This window comes from Populus nigra, chromosome 12 (assembly GCF_951802175.1).
Source record: "Populus nigra chromosome 12, ddPopNigr1.1, whole genome shotgun sequence".
Classification (NCBI taxonomy): domain Eukaryota; kingdom Viridiplantae; phylum Streptophyta; class Magnoliopsida; order Malpighiales; family Salicaceae; genus Populus; species Populus nigra.
The window spans coordinates 5,032,772-5,051,785 of record NC_084863.1 but is presented as its reverse complement, the minus strand read 5'-3'; the positions used below and the strand labels follow the sequence as shown (position 1 = coordinate 5,051,785).

The 19,014-nt window shown below is 30.1% G+C and overlaps 1 protein-coding gene across 1 annotated transcript; it reads right to left on the bottom strand.

Moving 5' to 3' along the window:
* Positions 1-4,392: 4,392 nt before the first annotated feature.
* On the bottom strand, positions 4,393-8,573 carry LOC133669298 (plant cysteine oxidase 2-like). Its single transcript, XM_062089384.1, has 5 exons — positions 7,905-8,573; positions 6,069-6,190; positions 5,394-5,550; positions 5,103-5,306; positions 4,393-4,914 (listed from the first exon to the last, which is right to left on the bottom strand). Exons 1-5 carry the CDS (start codon positions 8,125-8,127, stop codon positions 4,787-4,789), a joined length of 834 nt encoding a protein of 277 aa, XP_061945368.1. The 5' UTR covers positions 8,128-8,573; the 3' UTR covers positions 4,393-4,786.
* Positions 8,574-19,014: the final 10,441 nt, after the last annotated feature.

Here is a 19,014-nt window from a genome sequence, read left to right as displayed (position 1 = left end):
AGCAATGAATTGATAAGAATTTAGGCTCGATGTTGAGACCTCACCTCTTTTGCAAAGCTCAACCTCGACAAAGCTTATAAACAGGAAGAAGGCGCCCTCTATTCGCGTATGACAACCTTTTCTTCTGGTATAAACACCTGAATAATTAATTACATGACATTTTAATGAATATTTCAGACTATAATTAAGCTTGTAAACTTATGGAGAACAACTTCTTCAATATTGTATTGTAGGAGAGGTGATGGAATCAATGGGGTTGTGACCACTTCATCGTACTCTGTCTACGGGGTTGGGAGAGGTTTTAGATATTACTGCAGAAGATGCAAAGCCTGTCGATTGCTTTCATTTTCCATGTCTACAATTTGGGTTTAAGAATAAAAATAAAATAAAACCCGTGTCATTTTCTGAGAAAGAAAAAAGCCCTCCTGCCCACACAAAGGGAAGAAAACAGGATTGTCAAACCATTGAAGAACTCTATGAAGAGGAGAGGCGGACACCATGAGGTTAAAGGTCAGAGTTTAGGCATGTATCCTGCTTAGCAGGCGGAGTGGCATGTGCCGCCCCTGTTTTTTATGGCCATCCACAGCTAACCGCTTTGCCACGTTAAGATATGGCAATGAAGCTAGAGGGTTGACAGAGCACCTGTGCTGGGTGATCGGAAAAAAACAGAGTCACCTCTGTTCACGAGCATGTCAACCGAGGAACAAGAGGGCATCTAGCAAGTTGTAGTGTGCCACGAATGGGGCACTGAACTGATGGGCCACTACTTCAATCCTTAAACTGTGAATCTGAAGGGCATATATTTACGAACAGTTAGCTCATCAGAAGTCAATGGAGAACTGGAACTGGGCTTTGGGGTGCCAAGCAATGAGCTGTTAAAGAGGAGAGATTTCTTTCTTTATCTTGTATATTCTCAGGAAAAGAAATAAATAAGAAGGAAGGCTGTATATAGATTGGCTACCTCTTGGTCAGATAGAGGAAAGCCTTCAAAGTGTGTGTGTGAGTGTGAATTCTTTTGGGCTTTTTGCGTGCTGGAAAATTTATAAACCATTGGCAAAGCTAGCAACTGAAGCCCAAGTTTCATAACAGAGAACGAGAGAAATCATGTGAGATTTATATATTGATATTGATATAATAATAATAATAATAATAATAATATGTACGTTCACAGTTGGATATTGTTCACTCACTCATATTTTTTTTTATTTTTTATCTGAATAATTGAATTCTTTTTTTTTTTAATTTCATCATTTCATATAATTTTTGTTATATTTTATGGGTTAATATTTTTTTCTTGTTGTATATTCTTGAGAATTCAAGGTTTTGATTAAATTTCAAAATTGAATTATAGATCTATTTGATTGAGTAAGATTTAAAATTATAGTATTAAAAAAAAAATAAGTACCAAAATAAGAAACAAATAAAAATAAGAGGGCTTTTTTCATTGTTGAGCAAACAAAAAAAATCATTCTCATCCCAAAGGTCTTAATTTATGCATCTTTGATCTCTTTGATTTTAGACTTTAATTATTAGGTACTAAATTTCATTTTTTTATGTTTGAGCTTCTAGTAAATTTGAAGAGAGAAGAGAGAAAGTTGCTGATGTTTTGAAAATAAATAAAAAGCCAATTTTGGTGTCAAGAGCCTTCCAGAAGAGTTTAATTATAGTGTTTTTAAATTTTTATCTTGCTAAAATAAATAAATTGGTGCTGAATTGTTTTATTTGATTTAATTATATATATTTTTTAATTGAAAATTATTTATGTAATTGAAAATGAATTTATTAAAATGCTTAGAATTTTTATTCAATATAAAAAAACTCAAACCACGGTTTTTTAAGCGCCTTCAATCGCCAAAATGTTTACCGGCATATGCTAAATCATTTGCTATATTTGTTTGACAGTGTGGTTGCGGTTATTTTTCAAAGTGTTTTTCACTCGGAAATGTATCAAAATAATATATTTTTTATTTTTAAAAATTTATTTTTGATATCAGCGCATCAAAATGATTTAAAAATACCAAAAAATATTAATTTGAAGTAAAGAAAAAAATAAAAAATATTAATTTTTTAAAAAAATATTTTTAAAATACAAAAATAAACCATGCTTAAATAATACCTTGTGTGTTTATTTTTTAAAAAATATAAAAAATAAGGTGAATAATGTTTGGTACACCCTATTAAACAAATAAGGTGGATAATGTTTGGTACGCCCTATTAAACAAAAATGGGGGGAGAGCCAAGCCAATGCACACCTAACTTTCTTCTATTGGGTCAGACTTTTATATAGTCCTTTAATCTTATTTTTATTAGCTTCTCATTCACATGCTCTAAAAACAAAATAATTAAAATAATATTTGAATTTTTATTTAATTTTATCATTTTTTTTAAATAATATTAACATTTTTTTAAAATTATTATATACATGATATGCAAAAACAAAATACAAAATTTCTCATTAATGTTCAATGAAAATAAGATATTTTTTTGTTATTTTTATTTTATTAATTTGTTCTTTTCTGTTAATCACTTACTAATATCAAGATATTTTTTTAATATTTTTTTATCAAAACTTGTTTTTAACATCATTATAAGTATTTTATTTACGAAGTAGTGTATATAATTAAAAAACAAGTTTTTATTAAAACAATTAAGGAATGCATTAATAAAGAAATAGAGGTTAGATTAAATAGATATATTTCATCATTGCATGTTATATTTCTTGATATTTTATATGTTGAGATTTTATTTTCTTTTCACATTCTTGCCAATTCAAAGTGGTCCATACTTTTTTAAAATTTAATGGTGACCAATTTAATTAAATAGAGTTTAAATTCAAGGTGTATAAATAAAAAGAATAACCAAATTAAAAGGCCAAATAAACAAACATGTCTTTCTTTTCCGTGCAAAAAAGTTTATTTTCATCTAGAGAATTCTCGAAAAATTCAATTTTTTGTGCTAAAATTTAATTTTTTATATGTGTTTTGGATCGTTTTGATACGCTCATCTTAAAAATAATTTATGTAGTTTTGGGTTTTACACTGAAATTCTAAATTTTATTTTATTTTTACTATTTAATCCTTTATTTTTAAAGATAATTAAAAAATTACTGGAAAAAAAAAAAGGTAATCAAATTCCAGCTACCAAAAGACTAGTCTTGTTATTAATAGATGCATCTTGCCAAAGAGACGTGATATCGGCTTTTTTAATTTCATATTTAAAAAATAAAAACGGATCTTAAAATTTTTTTTATTTGATTTAATTTTGAATTTCTGTCTTTTTAAAGCGTGTTATGATGTGAACGATTTTAATGAAGTTGTCAATATGTTTGATGGCTTCTAAAAACTGAGGCCCCCACTTTCTAACAATTTCTTCCAGCGACTCCAATCTTAATCAATCAACGACGCGTCTTTTGTTTTATCTTTTAATAGGACAAATGACATTTCATTTACCTCTTATCTACTTATTTTTAAAAAACAAAAAATCAAACGTTTAAAGACTAGTTTTTTACACGTGTCTGAGTTTCTCTGTATCGACTAAGATGCGCTTACCTACCCTTATAAATTAAAAGTGGGCAAAAAAACTGAAAACTAATTTAATTAAAAAAATTAAAAAAAAATAATTGTAAAAATTAAATTGTAAAAAAAATCGATTAAAATTATAAAAAAACTAACCGATTTGGTTTTGGTTTTATAAGTCTGAAACCAAAAATATCAAACTGAACCGAACTCAAACAAAAAAACTAGAAAAAACCAAGCCAAACCGATTTAAACTGATTTTATTCTAAAAACCAAATCAAAACCGGTCGGTTTGAACCAGTTTTGATTTTTTAAAAAAGAAAAATTTAGTTATTTTTTATTATAAAAACCTAACCGAACCAAAAATAATCACATTTATTGTAAACCCATATACCCAACCCTTTTTATATTATCCTTTAGTTTTTTTTAATTTATATTTTGAATAAAACTAACTATAAATAAAAATATTAAAAACATCATTCTGGAAACATTAGCAATCATGTTAATAATAATTATGTATTTTTTTAAAAAATATGACCTTGAATATTTAATAAAAATATTTTTTTTATTATTTTTCATTATAATGCTTTGCACATCTTAGATTGTTAAAACATGCTTTTCAACTCCTAGCAAGTCTATTTGGGTAAAATCAAAGCGAGTTTACATTAAAGGAAAATGAAACTCATTAATAAAAAGGTAAAATTTAGAATGGGAAGATATATTTTTACATTATTATTTTAAATCATTAAAACTTTTATAAATATTATTTTAACCTCTTCCACTTTTTTTAAACGATCAATTTCCTAATAAAAAGACATGTTTTAGGAAAGAACTAAATAAATAAGTAAAAAAGAATAATTTATTTAACAAAAAGAACTTTTCTCCGAAATTTAAATCATTGCCAGAAATTTATTTCAATTGTAAAACAACGCGAGTAATCAACTAAGAAGATAACCATAAAGTGAAGCTACCTTATATATACAATCTTGTATATTAATATAGGAAGAACACACGCGCATGCACACAGCCTATTCAAGATGTAATTGTGCGTGTATATTCTCCACGATGGAGAAGAATCACTGAAAAGTTCAGCTTGCAGACACGCCATTGTTGTTCAACAGATACAAACAGAAGAAAAAAATAGTTATGACTTGGGTACTTTTTCTTTCTTTCTTTTGTATCTGTTTCTGTTTCTTCAGAGTAATGCGAGAGAGAAGTCAGTCCAGGAGAAAACACCACACCGTATCGTTTTCCATTTTTCCACGGGACAGCTAGCTACTACTATCATCAACCTGCGGACCTAAATACTTAATCACAAACATTTGTAAATTCTCAGGCATCGTGATCTCCTCCAACCACGAGTAATAGTCACCCTCTTCTTCCAACCCCATCTCTCCATCTGCATTAATTAGTTGACAGGTATGTTACGAGGAATTCAAATGCAAATTTAATGTTTTAGACATGTCGGCTATGCTTCTGTGCGTCTATCATGGTGTCCATGTGAGAACGTGAACATGGGACAAACTACTTAATTCCCTTCACTTTGATGGGTTCATCATATGTAGTCAATCATGAGAGGTCACTTACTTGGGAAGGCAGTGTATGGAAAATCTTTGTAGTATGAGCAATCTCGACCATCCTCGTTAGAATAGGGAGGTCCGAGCACATCGAGTACTGCACAAGGTGTAATGGCGGTGAATTGATGGATATTCCCTCCTGTTGTTGGATACAATACCGAAGTGTGGCAAGGAGCTGTAAACACACTGTCTGCTTCCAGTTTTGCCAATCGCACTGGAAAACCATTGCGTTTAGGTTAAGGGGGCTGTTCTGCTGGTTCATTAAATTATAATAGCATGGAAGAGAGAAAGAGATGCTCACCTTGGGCTGGTGAGTCAGGCTCATCTGTAGCCGGAGGATCAACCCAATCATATGATTTTACGTGCATTGTTCCCATGAGAAGTTTGCTAAAAACCGTCATTCCTGGATGGTTATGGAGAGGGATGACAGCAGTTGCTGGAAGGAAGAAAACACACATCTGCAGAACCAAACATTAACAAGAAGACTATTCAACAAATTAAACATAAATTTTACATCCTGAAAATGTTTCAAGCTTTGAAAAACAAGCCCCCAGGAGCAAAACATGCTGTGATTCTTACATTTTACATGTTAGCCAGACAGTACGCTATTGAAGAAACTAGCTTGTTGAATTTGCTACTTTCAAATCTAGAAATAACGAATGTAAGAGTTTCCGACTCTACCTGAACAATCCATATGGTCATGCCAAGTACAAAATAATGTATGGTCAACTAATCAAAATTCTCTCGAAGAACTCGAATGATTAAACGTGTCAGTTTCAACATCATGTGCAATACAAATCATAGAATAGATTTTTGAAGAAATCCTGCCAAAAAAATCATGTAGCCATGCAATTAACATACTAACAGGCTGGCCTGCTATGTCATACTCTCTATAAGGAACACAAACGGTTCAATGTGCGAGTTCCACTGCAAAGAACCTGGAAAATGACAATGAACAAGAAGTGGCTAGTCTCACCGAGAACTTATCGCACTCGTAAACAATTGTGTAAGTGACTCTTGGAGTCCCTCTAACTGCAGCTTTAGGATTGAAGAATTCCAGCTTGCAACTTAGCCCGAAGTCTTCAAGCTTCATGTTATCTGCAGCACGAGAAAAGGCAAGGAAATGACATTCAGTACAATTACTCTGTTACTTTAATGAGGTTTGAAAATTCTATTTTGCATAATAACACTAGGATGCTATTTATATTCACCCAGGATTAAATGCTTAATATAAAAAGGCCTCTCAATGGAACACATTCGCCCTAGCAGGACAAAATATATATATCCATGTTGCATTAGTTTATAGCTTTGAAACATATTAGTCATCTAGTTACAATAAGCACAATATTTACGAATGCTAATCCATGCTGCTATACTAAAAAAATGCATTTTTTAAGGAAATAATGCATATATATATATATATATATATATATATCCTGCCGATTAAAATTTGTCTTGGCCTTGCCAGTAAGTCACTGTTTGCAATATATTGAGCCTGGCATGCAGAACAAGCCAGCTAATCAGATCATAAGGAAGTAGTCTTCCTTTTTAACTTCAAAATGGAAAAAAAAAATGTATAAAATCAGGGACATATATAAATACACGTACAAGACCGAAAAAGGATGATATATGATAAATTCGTGCCAAAGTCTGCTTCTTTAATCACTATTCGTATGGTTTCTTGGAGCCGCCAGAAAATACTACTTTCATTTTCCTAAACCAGGATTGCAATTGCTATATTTTATTTTTTATTTCAGATTTTGTATCAGTAGATTGATCATGTTGAAACTTGACAGGAAGAATGCTACTATTCAAACAGATATCGTTCCATACTTGGCATGTAAATTTCACAAAGAATGAGGTTCCTCACTTCTGTTTAACACCAGTTACAGAGAAAACGGGACTTTTTAATCACCAAAAAAGGCAAGCATTCCTGGGAAACATGCCCTAGAACGCTAAAACTACAGCAAATAATTCAACAACACTAGTGATGCACTTCATCTATAGCCACGTTAATTTATGGAGCAAGTGAGCTTCACATGAGTGTAGGGAGAAAGTAACTGCACTGAGGAAATGAATAAGTTCTCCCAAAACTAGAAAAATCTTATTGGAAAAGCAGGCCTTGTTTAGCCTGCACTCACAAGTGCTTCAACGAGGTCCTTCAAGCACAAGCTGACGACCAATTCATGCAATAAGAACTTGATCAAACAACAGAATGAAGAAAATAGCAACCAGATAAAACAAGATTTTCTTTTGTTGGGCCTCTTGCACTAAACAACAAAGGCCAATCTCTTCTTTGATTTGATCACATCTTGGATGTTATCGAGGTTCCGTCCGGGTACCTTAGAACAGCACCTATGTTCTAGTGAATCTACACTCACTGGACATTTCTCTAAACCCACCAACCATTGGCCCACAAAACACAAAATATTTAATTAGTACATTTGCAGAAATCTACAAGTTATAGCTCTACTTTATTTGGGGCAATTCTTAATTGGAAAATTAAAGGAATACAAGAGCAAGACATTATGATCATAGCATCAGCTAAGAAAATCTGTTGACGGGGAACAAAATTAAAGCAATCAAGCAAAAATTATAGGATGCAAAATATAGATTATCTAAAAAGATACGAATCCGATCTACCATCTTAACACGGGATTAGTTACAGGTCCAAATTATATCAAATAGATAAAATACCACTCAAATCTTAATTGGTTAGAGAGTGGTACAGTCCTGCAAAATAAGGAAAAAAGAAGAAGAAATCAACTAAGAAAAGGAAGTTAGATCATGACCATCAAATTCAAGAACATACCAAGCAAGTGGCAGAGTCTCTTGACATCTTGATGCAAAGGAACAGTTCCAGGACCTTTAAACACTTCTTTACACGACACATACAGATCCTGCAGTGCCATTGTCGGTGCACACTTTCTAGTCTTCTTGGATCTCTTCTTCTTAGCATGCCTCTTGGCAAATCCAAGCCTGTTTACATGTGCAGTTGGTTCTCTCCTTGGCTCCCCCGTAGCTTCGATTGTCATTAACAAAATACCGATAAAATATTTTGTACGTGTAATCTGCTCCTTGTTTTTTGTATATCACTATTAAGATATATATATATATATATATATATATATATATATATATATATAAGATTGCTGCCTCTTTTTGGTATAAAAAGAAGTACACTAGATTCAAAGAAGAGATACCAAACCCACCAAGATGAACAGCAGGAACTCAGGTTTCATATCATGAGATGGATGGGAAACTGGTGGTGGGCGTTTTTGAAAAGAGAGAACAAGAAGAAGGGAGAAAGTGCAAAAACTTTGAAATGGAGTTGCGAGGAAAGAGAAGATGGTATATATAAAAAAAGAAAATGGAAAGAACCAGAGGCTACATGGGGCAGGAAAAATGGTTACGATAGTCGCCGTATATGCCAATTCCCGCCCCCTAGATTGTCTTGAAACCGCTACCACCCCTGGTTTTTCTTCTGAGCTGGTGTACTGACACGACATTGCACTTTGTATTGACGTAAACACCGCTGCCTTTATTCCTTTTTCTATGGGTTCCTTTTCCTGTGCATCAAATCTCTCTCAAATTTTCTACTTCTGTCAGCAAACAGCGATTCATATTTGACACGTGGTTTCTATTTTTAAGTGATTATAGGTTTAATTAAAAACTAATACGCTTTTAAAAACACTGTTTATTCGGATTCAAGATTACTATTTACTGAAAATAAAACGGTGATTTTGTTTTTTTTTCCATAAAAAATCATTCAGTTAAGATGAGAATGAATTTATATCACCGGTAATGTGGTCTAAACTGTATTTCTAAAATGATTAAATTTTTTTATTAAAAATTAAATTTTTTTTATATATTTTTATTCATTTTGATATGTTAATTTTAAAAATAAATTTATTTTTTTAAATTATTTTAATATATTTTAATATAAAAACCACTTTAAAATTGTTTTTTTCAATTAAGAATGATGGATTTTAATATGTTTTTTTATTAAAATTTAAATATTACTAGAAAACGTGAATATTTCACTATAGCTGCACCATTGAAGAAATAAATTATTAAATTATTTGATTTCTACTTTATTTTTTAATTAAATTATAGCATTTTTTTATATAGCCCTTCATAATTTTTTTAAAAAAAATTGATTTTTTTCATATATTTTTCTTAATTATTGTATGCCTATTTTAATTATTATATAATTAAATAAAAAATAATTTTCGATAAACAAAGTTACGAAACTTAATTATTTTTATGACCCACTCATGATTATGTTTTTATTAGTTTATTCATTAATTAATTTTCACAAATTTTTTTATTGATATATATTTTAAGTTTATTCATTTAATATTGTTTGGTTATTTTTTAAAAATATTTTTTAATTAGTTTTTTAAGACATGAATGGAGATTTTGTCTTCATGGAACTAATTAATTCATTAACAAACTATTTTTTTCAATTTTGTTGTTTTCTTAACGATATCTATTATTGGATTCAAATTCTCTCTTTATTTGACATTTTACAATAAAATTAGTTATTTCTTAGTTGTAAAACTATTATTGGATTCAAATGCTCTTCAAATGAATTTCCAATTGTTCCTCATCTTCCTTCCCACTTAGTTGACCTCTTTATTTGTTTTTTGTTTTAAAATTATTTTAAAAAAAAATTAATTTTTTTTATTTTAAATTAATATTTTTGATGTTTTTAAATTATTTTGATGTGCTGATATCAAAAATTATTTTTAAAAAATAAAAAAATATTATTTTAATATATTTTCTAGTAAAAAATATTTTAAAAAATAACCGCAACCACACTTCCAACCACGCTTTCTCTTATTTCCTTATTATGGCCGCCATGCCATGTATATATATTCCAAATAATTTGATTAATTGTTTGACTAATTGTGATGCTTGTTTTTGTTGAATTTAAACTAGAGCATATCAAATCTTATTATCCTATATTTCACCATAATTCTTTCATTATTTATTTATTCCATCTGAATTTAATTCATGTTTCTGGATTTTTTATTTTTTAACTATTTTTCACAATTTATTTTAAAAAACCATATATAAATATTTTATTTTAATTTCTCTCATCTATCACGATCTTCATGAGTTAAATATTCCTTTTACATATTTAGCATAATATTTTCTTCATTGATTAATATTTTTTCGGGGCTTACAAAGTACTCTCTAAGCAAAAAAATAGATGTATACACGAAGCAAATAATATTTGGGTGAAAGTGGGTAAATGTTTAATTTATTAAAGGGGCTAACTTCTCTCCTTTTTTTTTCTTTTTTTTTTTATAGCTTTTGGGTGCCAAGGAGCTAAACATGTTTAAGAAATAAGTTGTGAGCGTGGGAGGAAAATTTTCATTTTTGAAAGGGCCTGTGCGAAATATAAAAAGTAAAATTAGAAAGGAGTGGATGAAAAAGTAAAATTAAAAATATCAAATAACATATAAATAAAATTAACAAATGTAATTATTAAAGGTTAACAACATAACAAATAGGTAAATGAATGGTATTTTTGTAAGTTAAAGAGGTGTTTAGAAGTGTGATTTGATTGTTTTTTAAAATGTTTTTTTTGTTTAGAAATGCATTAAAATAATATATATTATTTTATTTTTTAAAATTATTTTAAATATTAATACATTAAAATAATATGAAAAGCTTAAAAAATTATTAATTTAAAATATAAAAAAATTTAACTTTTTTTAAAATATAAAACTTGACAGCTCACTCTAAATAATACGTGATAAATGTGCTGGAGTCAATGACTGAGCCTTTATGATTTATGAGTACCTTCAGTGTCTTTTACTTAAAGTACGTTTTGTAGCATTGAAAGAAATAAATAGTATACATCTAGTTTATAGCTTGCCCTAAGTTGTTGCTGAAATCAATTTTTTTTATATAATAATAAAATATTTAATTCTTAGATAAATATAAAAGTTTTTTATAATTCAAGTATTAAATTAAATTAAATAAAATATAATTTGATATGATCTAATTGATTTTATAAATTTAAAAATAATTTAATTTTTATAATGGCACGAAATAGAAGGTTAGTTGGAGTGTATTTGTCTATGCGGTTGCAACTGTATTTTAATTAAACCATAGATAACTGTTTGGTAAACATGAAAACGAGATTTTCTGTTTATGGATCCCACGCTACTTTTGCGTTCCAAATACATGGAAAGAAAAGCAAGGAATTCTTGTTTTTTGCGCCATGTTTATACTAATTACACTGTTCACTGAACATTGCACTTAGCATGAATAGTGTACATTGATACACTGTTCATGTGAAGAATTGCACTGTTCACTTATAAAACAATAAACAGTGCAATTCAATTGCATTGTTCATGAGTGAATTGTACTGTTCACTTAGTGAACAATTTTTTTCCAGTGTGTTAATTTTTTTAACAGTTTTTTTTATAAAAAACTAGTTTAGAGTGAATTAAATTCACTCGCACTGTAATATCAATTTTATACCTGATAATATTTTATCTAATTTTATTACATGCTCAAAAAATTATGGAAACTATAGTTCTTATCGGATGAATTTTGTACGTAATGGAATTATAGATAATTTAATGAAATAATAAAAAAATATTTTATATAAAGTATTATTTATTTCATGATATAATAGTAGTAATTAATTCTACAATATTTAAATTTAAAACTATCAATATATATATATATAATTTATTTATTTTATAACCTCAATTTAAAAAGCATTATTAACCAAATAAATTAAATTATTTTTTGTTCAATCTCAATTTTAACCATAGTTTTAACCAAACATATATAAATATCAAATCAACCTCAACTAAAAACACTTTTTATAAAATAATTTTTTTTCAAAACACAATCATAACAGCTACCACAATATCAATGTAAGAAATCTTAAGTTCTAATACTTGTTTGTTGACATTCCTCTCTTTATACTTTTAATTATTTTTCGATCGTTAGCTTATTTTATGAAATCAAAAAGGTTTGTATTCATTGATATACATTGCCGGAGGGAAGAGAGCAAACTCAGCTTTGGGCCTTGCATTTGTTTTTAGGCATATCACTTTGCTTGTTCATGTAGACGAAGTGTCCTTATATAATAAGGCCGACAACTTAATTATTACTAAAAAAAAAAAAGATAACGAAAAAATCCATTTTAAGTCGTGAATTTCTCTTAAATGCTAATTATCACTGTCTGTAATAAGTTAATAACTGAAGAAAAATGCATGCGTGGATTAAGATATTACTGGGTCCCTCCAGTATGTAAATTTTCCATGAATGCTAATTATGGCTGTCTACATACAGAGAACCTTGACTGCAGGGGCGGAACCAGGGAGGCAAGCGGGCTCAGGCACCTACACCACATTTTAATTTTTTTTATTTAGTATTTAAATATATAATAATATGATATTTTTATTTTAAATAAATAAAATTTTTAATAATAAATTTTATTATATTAATCTTGACCTTCCATGATAAATGCTACCAGCTCCGCCCTTGACTGGGACGCTGTCTCTAGAAGATGGGACAAAATGCTTCGGATCCTTGGATTTCCCAGAGTGGATCGGCAAATCAGCGATCTTTTGTTTATTTTTTTTTTATTATTATCATATATACTTGAGCTAATTTATATATAACTTAATTGATTTTATGAATTTTAAAATTAATAATTATATAAATTTTAATGATTTAAAATTTATAAAATTTAAACAAATTTAAAACTTGACCAATTAAATTATACCCTTCAAGTTTATAATACTTTTTTCATGTTGGGTTCTTGCTAAAACCCAGAAATTTATTATTATTTATCAATTGAATCCTTTGTTTTCACGCTGGGTTCTTGCTAAAACTCGAATTTTCTGAGAAATTTATTATTTTTATTTATTAATTGAAGTACATCACGAGCTCAGCCCTCCGTTCCCTTTTATCACCGTTTTTTTATGCAGAAGAAATGTTGTTTGAGAACGGTAACGTGAGAAGATGCACATTTTATGCTTGATAGAGTCAAACGCTGTAAAAACTAGTGTTTAAGAGACCCATTCATTCGTGAAGTAAACAGTTATCAATCCTTGAATTCATCGATTCACTTTAAACACGAAAAGTTATGTACATTTTATGCTTGGATTTTCCAATTTCTTATTTTAAAATTATGGACATGAAAAAGGTTACCGATGGTGAAAAAAAAACACAATTTTTTTGGCCACAACTCAAATAAAGTAAGAGAGTGTTTGTTTGCAGGTGTGATTGAGTTTTTTTAAATGTATAATTTTTTTAAAGTATAAATTACATCTTATAAAAGAAAAAAATACAAGCTTTTTTATGTGAATTTCATTAAAAAAATCATCACACCTCCAAGCTAAACATGCTAAAATCTACTCTAGTATAAGCTATGATGATTGGTTTCAGGGGAGGAGCCCCCCGAACCCCACCTTATTTATAATAATACAAGATGGCATGCCCGCGTGCTGCCGCGGGCTTATAAAACAAATATATTTAATAGTGTTATAATTGTGAACCAGCACTAGATAAGTAATAGAAACTAAAGGTTTGATGAAGCTAATATTTTATGATGGAAAAAAAAGTTGTTTTGGTGATCAAAACTTAGAGACTGAACAAAATGATTTGTAGCAATCCACAGTGTTTTTGGGAGGAAAGATACAGTACTTTCGTTACATGATTTAATTTTTCTGTTAATAAAAAGTAAAAAAAATTATATTATTAATATTGGATTTCCTTCTTTTAATTCAATAAATTAAACCCGGCTCCAGCTGGAACTTAAGGTGTTTAAGAGTGTGGTAGTGTTTATTTTTCAAAGTGTTTTTTTACTCGGAAATACATCAAAATAATATATGTTTTTATTTTTTTAAAATTATTTTTACATAACACAATAAAATAATCTAAAAACACCAAAAAATATTAATTTAAAATAAAAAACAATAAAAAAATTCAATCTTTTTTTTTAATTTTAAAATTAAAAAATAAATAGGGTAAAAAACTAGATACTCCACCAACGCTTTGTCATGGGTTAGTTATTTTTTTTCAAAACACACACACACATACTCATGTGTGTGTGTGTGTGTGTGTGTATATATATTTCTCGCAAATTAAATCCAATTCTATATAGAGAATTTACAATTAAATTGACCAATTCTTTTATAAATTTATTTTTATTTTACAAAACCAAGGAAGACGGACAAGTTGACAAGCATTTGTGATTTAAACCAACACATCAATGGTAGGAAAAACAAGGAAGGTGAAAAAGGGTTAGCGTGGTAAGAACATCTCTAACCGAGAAGGTAAAAGAAGAGCCAAAAGAAAAATCTTGTACTTTTAGCTTTTTTATTTGTTTCTGTCCACTCCAATCGGGTAGCTAAAATGACAGCTAAAATAGCTGTTGGGTACGGTAAAAGCTATTTCTATCTTTTCCTGTAGCAAAAGGCAAATTAAGACGTTGTCAACCGTTTTTTTCTCTGTTGATTTATATCCGTTGGCCAACGTTAATGTTTTTCATTTAAAAGAAGAACCAACAGAAGGAAGAAGACAACATTTAAGCAAAACAGAAGGGAAAAAAACTTACCTGCAAATTTCACCCTTCTCTCTGATTTAGAAAACAAGAATTAATTATTCTCCGGTTAATTAATAGTATCGATTGTGTTAATTAGCTGAAATCAAAAAGTATGTTTGCTTAAAGACTTTTTCTATTTTTATTATTTTTTTGCATCTCTTGATTTATATTTGCTATTTGTAATGATTTTTATTTCTTTGTTATTTTATGTTTTTGATATGGGTCAAGGAAGACAATTTTTATTTATATTGTTATCTTAGACAAAATTGAAAGGAAGTAATGATGGTAGCTGATATTTATAAAAACATTGAGTGACATATCTTAAATTTATTTTTGATTGCCTATTTTAATTTAAAGTCAATTATATTTTATCTTGTTAAAAATGCAACTAAACCAAGTGATTAGATTAATTGTATGATTAGATTAATGTTAGAACAAGTAGAAGGCAATTATTATTATTAATTCACATGTATGAAAACTACAAAATTGCTAGACATTGAATGTGAGCTTCCTTTACACCCTTTTATAAGGTTTTAACTTGAGTTTTTTTTTTTTAAATGTAGATGGATTCAAATTTTCCAAGCTCTTTTACCAACTTTCTTATGAGCGAGTCAGAAGATATTCTCTCTCAACCAAGTGATTCTAATCAATTAATTAATGACTTAACATACTCGAATTTAAATGTCAATACAATAAAAAAATCACAAAGAAGGAAAAACTTCTCACCAGAAGAAGATTGTTTACTTGTCTCTGCATGGTTAAATACAAGTAAGGATCCAATTACAGGAGTTGAACAACAAACAAAACAATTCTGGGCTCGCGTATATGCTTACTTTGTAGAGAATGGAGGAAACTTAAATAATCGTTCCCAAATAAACATCTCAAGTAGATGGTAAGAAATAAATAGAGAAGTCGGTAAATTTGTTGAATTTGTTACTCAAATTGAAAATCGTCAGCAAAGTGGAATGACCGAAGAATCAAGGGTAATTTTAATATTCATTTCCTTGTTAAATTATTTATCACATATTTATCACATTATTTAATTTATTTATTTTTTTACCAGATTAATGATGCTCGGTAAATGTATGCTTCTTGCATTGGCAAACGATTTCAACTAGAACATTGTTGGGTTATCTTAAGAAACGAACCAAAATGGTAATTTGAGCGTGCAAATCATCATCAAAGGTCAAACAAGAAACAAAAAAGTCACGTCAATGCAAGTCCGGCTTCATCAACTTCATCTACCCCTGATTCTGTTAATTTAGGAGAAGATAGTGAACCAATGATTTATCAAGATAGATCAATCGGTCAGAAGGCTGCAAAGGAACGACTTAAACATAGACAAGGAAAAGATAAAGTTGGGGAGGTAACTGTAACAAATCTCTTACAATAATTCAGGGATACTGTAGTTGAAATTGAGGATCAGAAGAAACAAGACAAGAAAATTATGTTAGAGCAACAAGCCATGATGATTTAACAAAGTCAAAAGAAACAAGAATTGGACAGGATTGAGAAAGAAGAACAAATTATAAAAATGGATATTTCTAATTTGGATCCAATTTCTGCAGTGTATTTTCAAAATAAAAAGTTAGAAAGTATGCAAAAGAGGGGTTTTAATTTTTAATTAACTTTGATTGATTTATTGTAATGTAATGTATTTTTAATTAAATATGTAGAAAATTCTTGGTTATTTTAAATATATTATTATAAAATTGATATCAATTCATAATACTTTTTTGAAGTTCCTCTAACACTTAACTATAATAAATAGGATTAATTAACTTAAAAGATAACAACCATAATGAAATAAAATATAAAAAACCTGATAATTATGATAACATAAGAAGTTCAAATTTAAAGATTCTACTCGTTGCCATATTGTTCCCACAAATATTCAATCAAATCTTCTTGTAGTTGAGAACTAGTTGCTCTATCCCTAATTCGATTATGAGTGTTGTAACCCATTTTTGGGTCCCCACAAAAAAAAATAAAAATAAAAAGCCAAAGGAGGTTAGAAAAATAACAGGAGGTAGAAGCGCTCAGAAAATGGTCGGAAAATTGGTCAAGGAGGTTAAAAATACAAAGATTTGATTTTTGACAGTATATTCTTGAAGGATGAGAGCCCTGTTGAGAAGGAAAATTTGAATTTTGAGGAGAAAAGCCCAAATTTGGATGTTTATGGACTTAATTGGATTTTTATTTTTCAATTTATAGAGGATTTGATTGTAAGAAAATTTGATTTTAAGTCAATTTGGGCTTTAATTAGAAGAAATTAAAGTTCTGGGGCCAAATTATAATTTTTAGGAATTTATTAGGTCCAATCAGGGGCTTAATTGCATAAATATTGAAGTTTAATAGCCAATTAGGGACTTAATTGAGAAAATCCGAAACCAAGGACCAAATTGGAAAAGACGCGTAAGTATAGGGGCTGCAATTAACAAAATCCGGGGGCCAAATTGAAGAAATTGAAAGTTTAATGGTCAATAGGGATGAGTTCGAACGAAACCGAAAGTCGGAGGACTAAATTGAAAATTGGCAAAGAAATCTCTATTTTTATCAAAACGGCGCTGTTTTGCATTTTAAAAAAAAAAAGCCCGGTATTGTTCACTTTCTTCCCCACAAAGCTGCCCGAGTGGCTGCTTTCCAGGCGCATTTTCCGGCTCGTCTGGCCTTCAAATCCGACAAAACGTGCACCAACATATCCACCTGAAACCCCTTTATCCCGGAGAATGGTCCGGTCGGGTCGAAAAATTTAGAAACGGCTCCGTTGAGTGGCTCAAAGTTGCCACCTCGGGCAGTTCACAGCCTTGAGCTGCCAAATTTGGCAGCTCGAGGTGCATACTTTAAACCAACGGTTTGGATTCCTCGAGTTGAATCAAGGGCTGAAAATTTTCCCCAATATAGACAATATGGCCCTCTTACACCGCCTATAAATAGAATCTTTGTTGAAGACCTGGAGAAAAAAGAAAATCGGGTCCAAAGTCAGCCAAAAACCAGCATTTTCGCCCAATTTCTGCAGATTTCTTCCTTTACTTCCAACGCCGGCCTCCACCGCTGCAATCACCGGAAGCACACCGTCATCCTCAGCCACCGACCACCGTCACAGCCAGCCGCCGCGACACCAACACTACCAGGAACAAAGCACTTCCTCTCCACCGCCACCAGGTTTGCCCCCTTCATCGCTGTATATTTCCTTGCATTTCACTGTTCAAGTGAAATAATTCACTTGAACAGTGAAATGCTATTTCACTGTTCACTTAAAAAATAATTCAGTGAAATGTTATTTCACTGTTCACGTGAGGCTGCTGGGTTCAGCCCAGCCACGTGGGCCCAGCTGGGTCCAACCCAAAAAACAATAATAATAAAAAAAATTCTTCAAAAATTATTTCAAAGAATTTGTGATTTTTCTGTAATTTTATTACTGTATTTTGGTCAATATCGGTTTTGTATTTTTATACTGTAAAAACACAATCCGGTATTAAAATACCTGGTTTTCGTCAACAAAAAAAATGTTTATTTAAAAAAAATGTTTTGTTTTCATGCATACGGCCAATACCCTAACATTGTTTTTACGTCTTTTATCTAAAAAAACAAATATTTGAAGTTTCAAAAATGTGTTTTCGCATGGATTTCTTAAACACAACAAAAATCATTTTTCTTGCATTTCTGGATTTTACAACATGTTTGTAAAACTCCAAAGGGTATTGGCCAATATTCCAAAAATATAAAAATCTGATTTTTGGGGAATTCATCTATTATTCACCACTAATGTTTGGATAAAGAAATCCCTAAAGGACGAATATCCAAAATATTATCGGGGATAATTTGTTATTATTCACCGCTAATGTTTGGATAAAGAAATCCTTAAAGGACAAATATCCAAAATATTATTGGGGATAATTTGTTATTATTCACTGTTAATATTTGGATAAAGAAACCCAGAGTGGTAAATATCCAAAATAATTTTCAGGAATAATAAATCTGCACACATCCTTGAAAGAAGCCTTGATTATAATCGAGGACATTTCAAATTTTTTTTTTACTCCACGGTTTGCGAGCCGTGAGAGTATAAAACACTAAGACAAAAATAGGTTTTTAAAGCACCCTAGATTTCGTTCATCAGAGCAGACTTATCCTAGGAAACTGATGGGATTAGAGAACATCAACACCATAACAGTTATAAGGCAAAGCAAACACTAAGCAGCTTACCTTAGGTAGGGCGTACTAGGGGTGCTAAAACCTTCCCTTTACGCAACCAGTCCCTTGCCTTAGAATCTCTGAAAGACCAGTTAGGTTTCCTAGTGATCATAATACTAGGTGGCGACTCCCTTTTTTT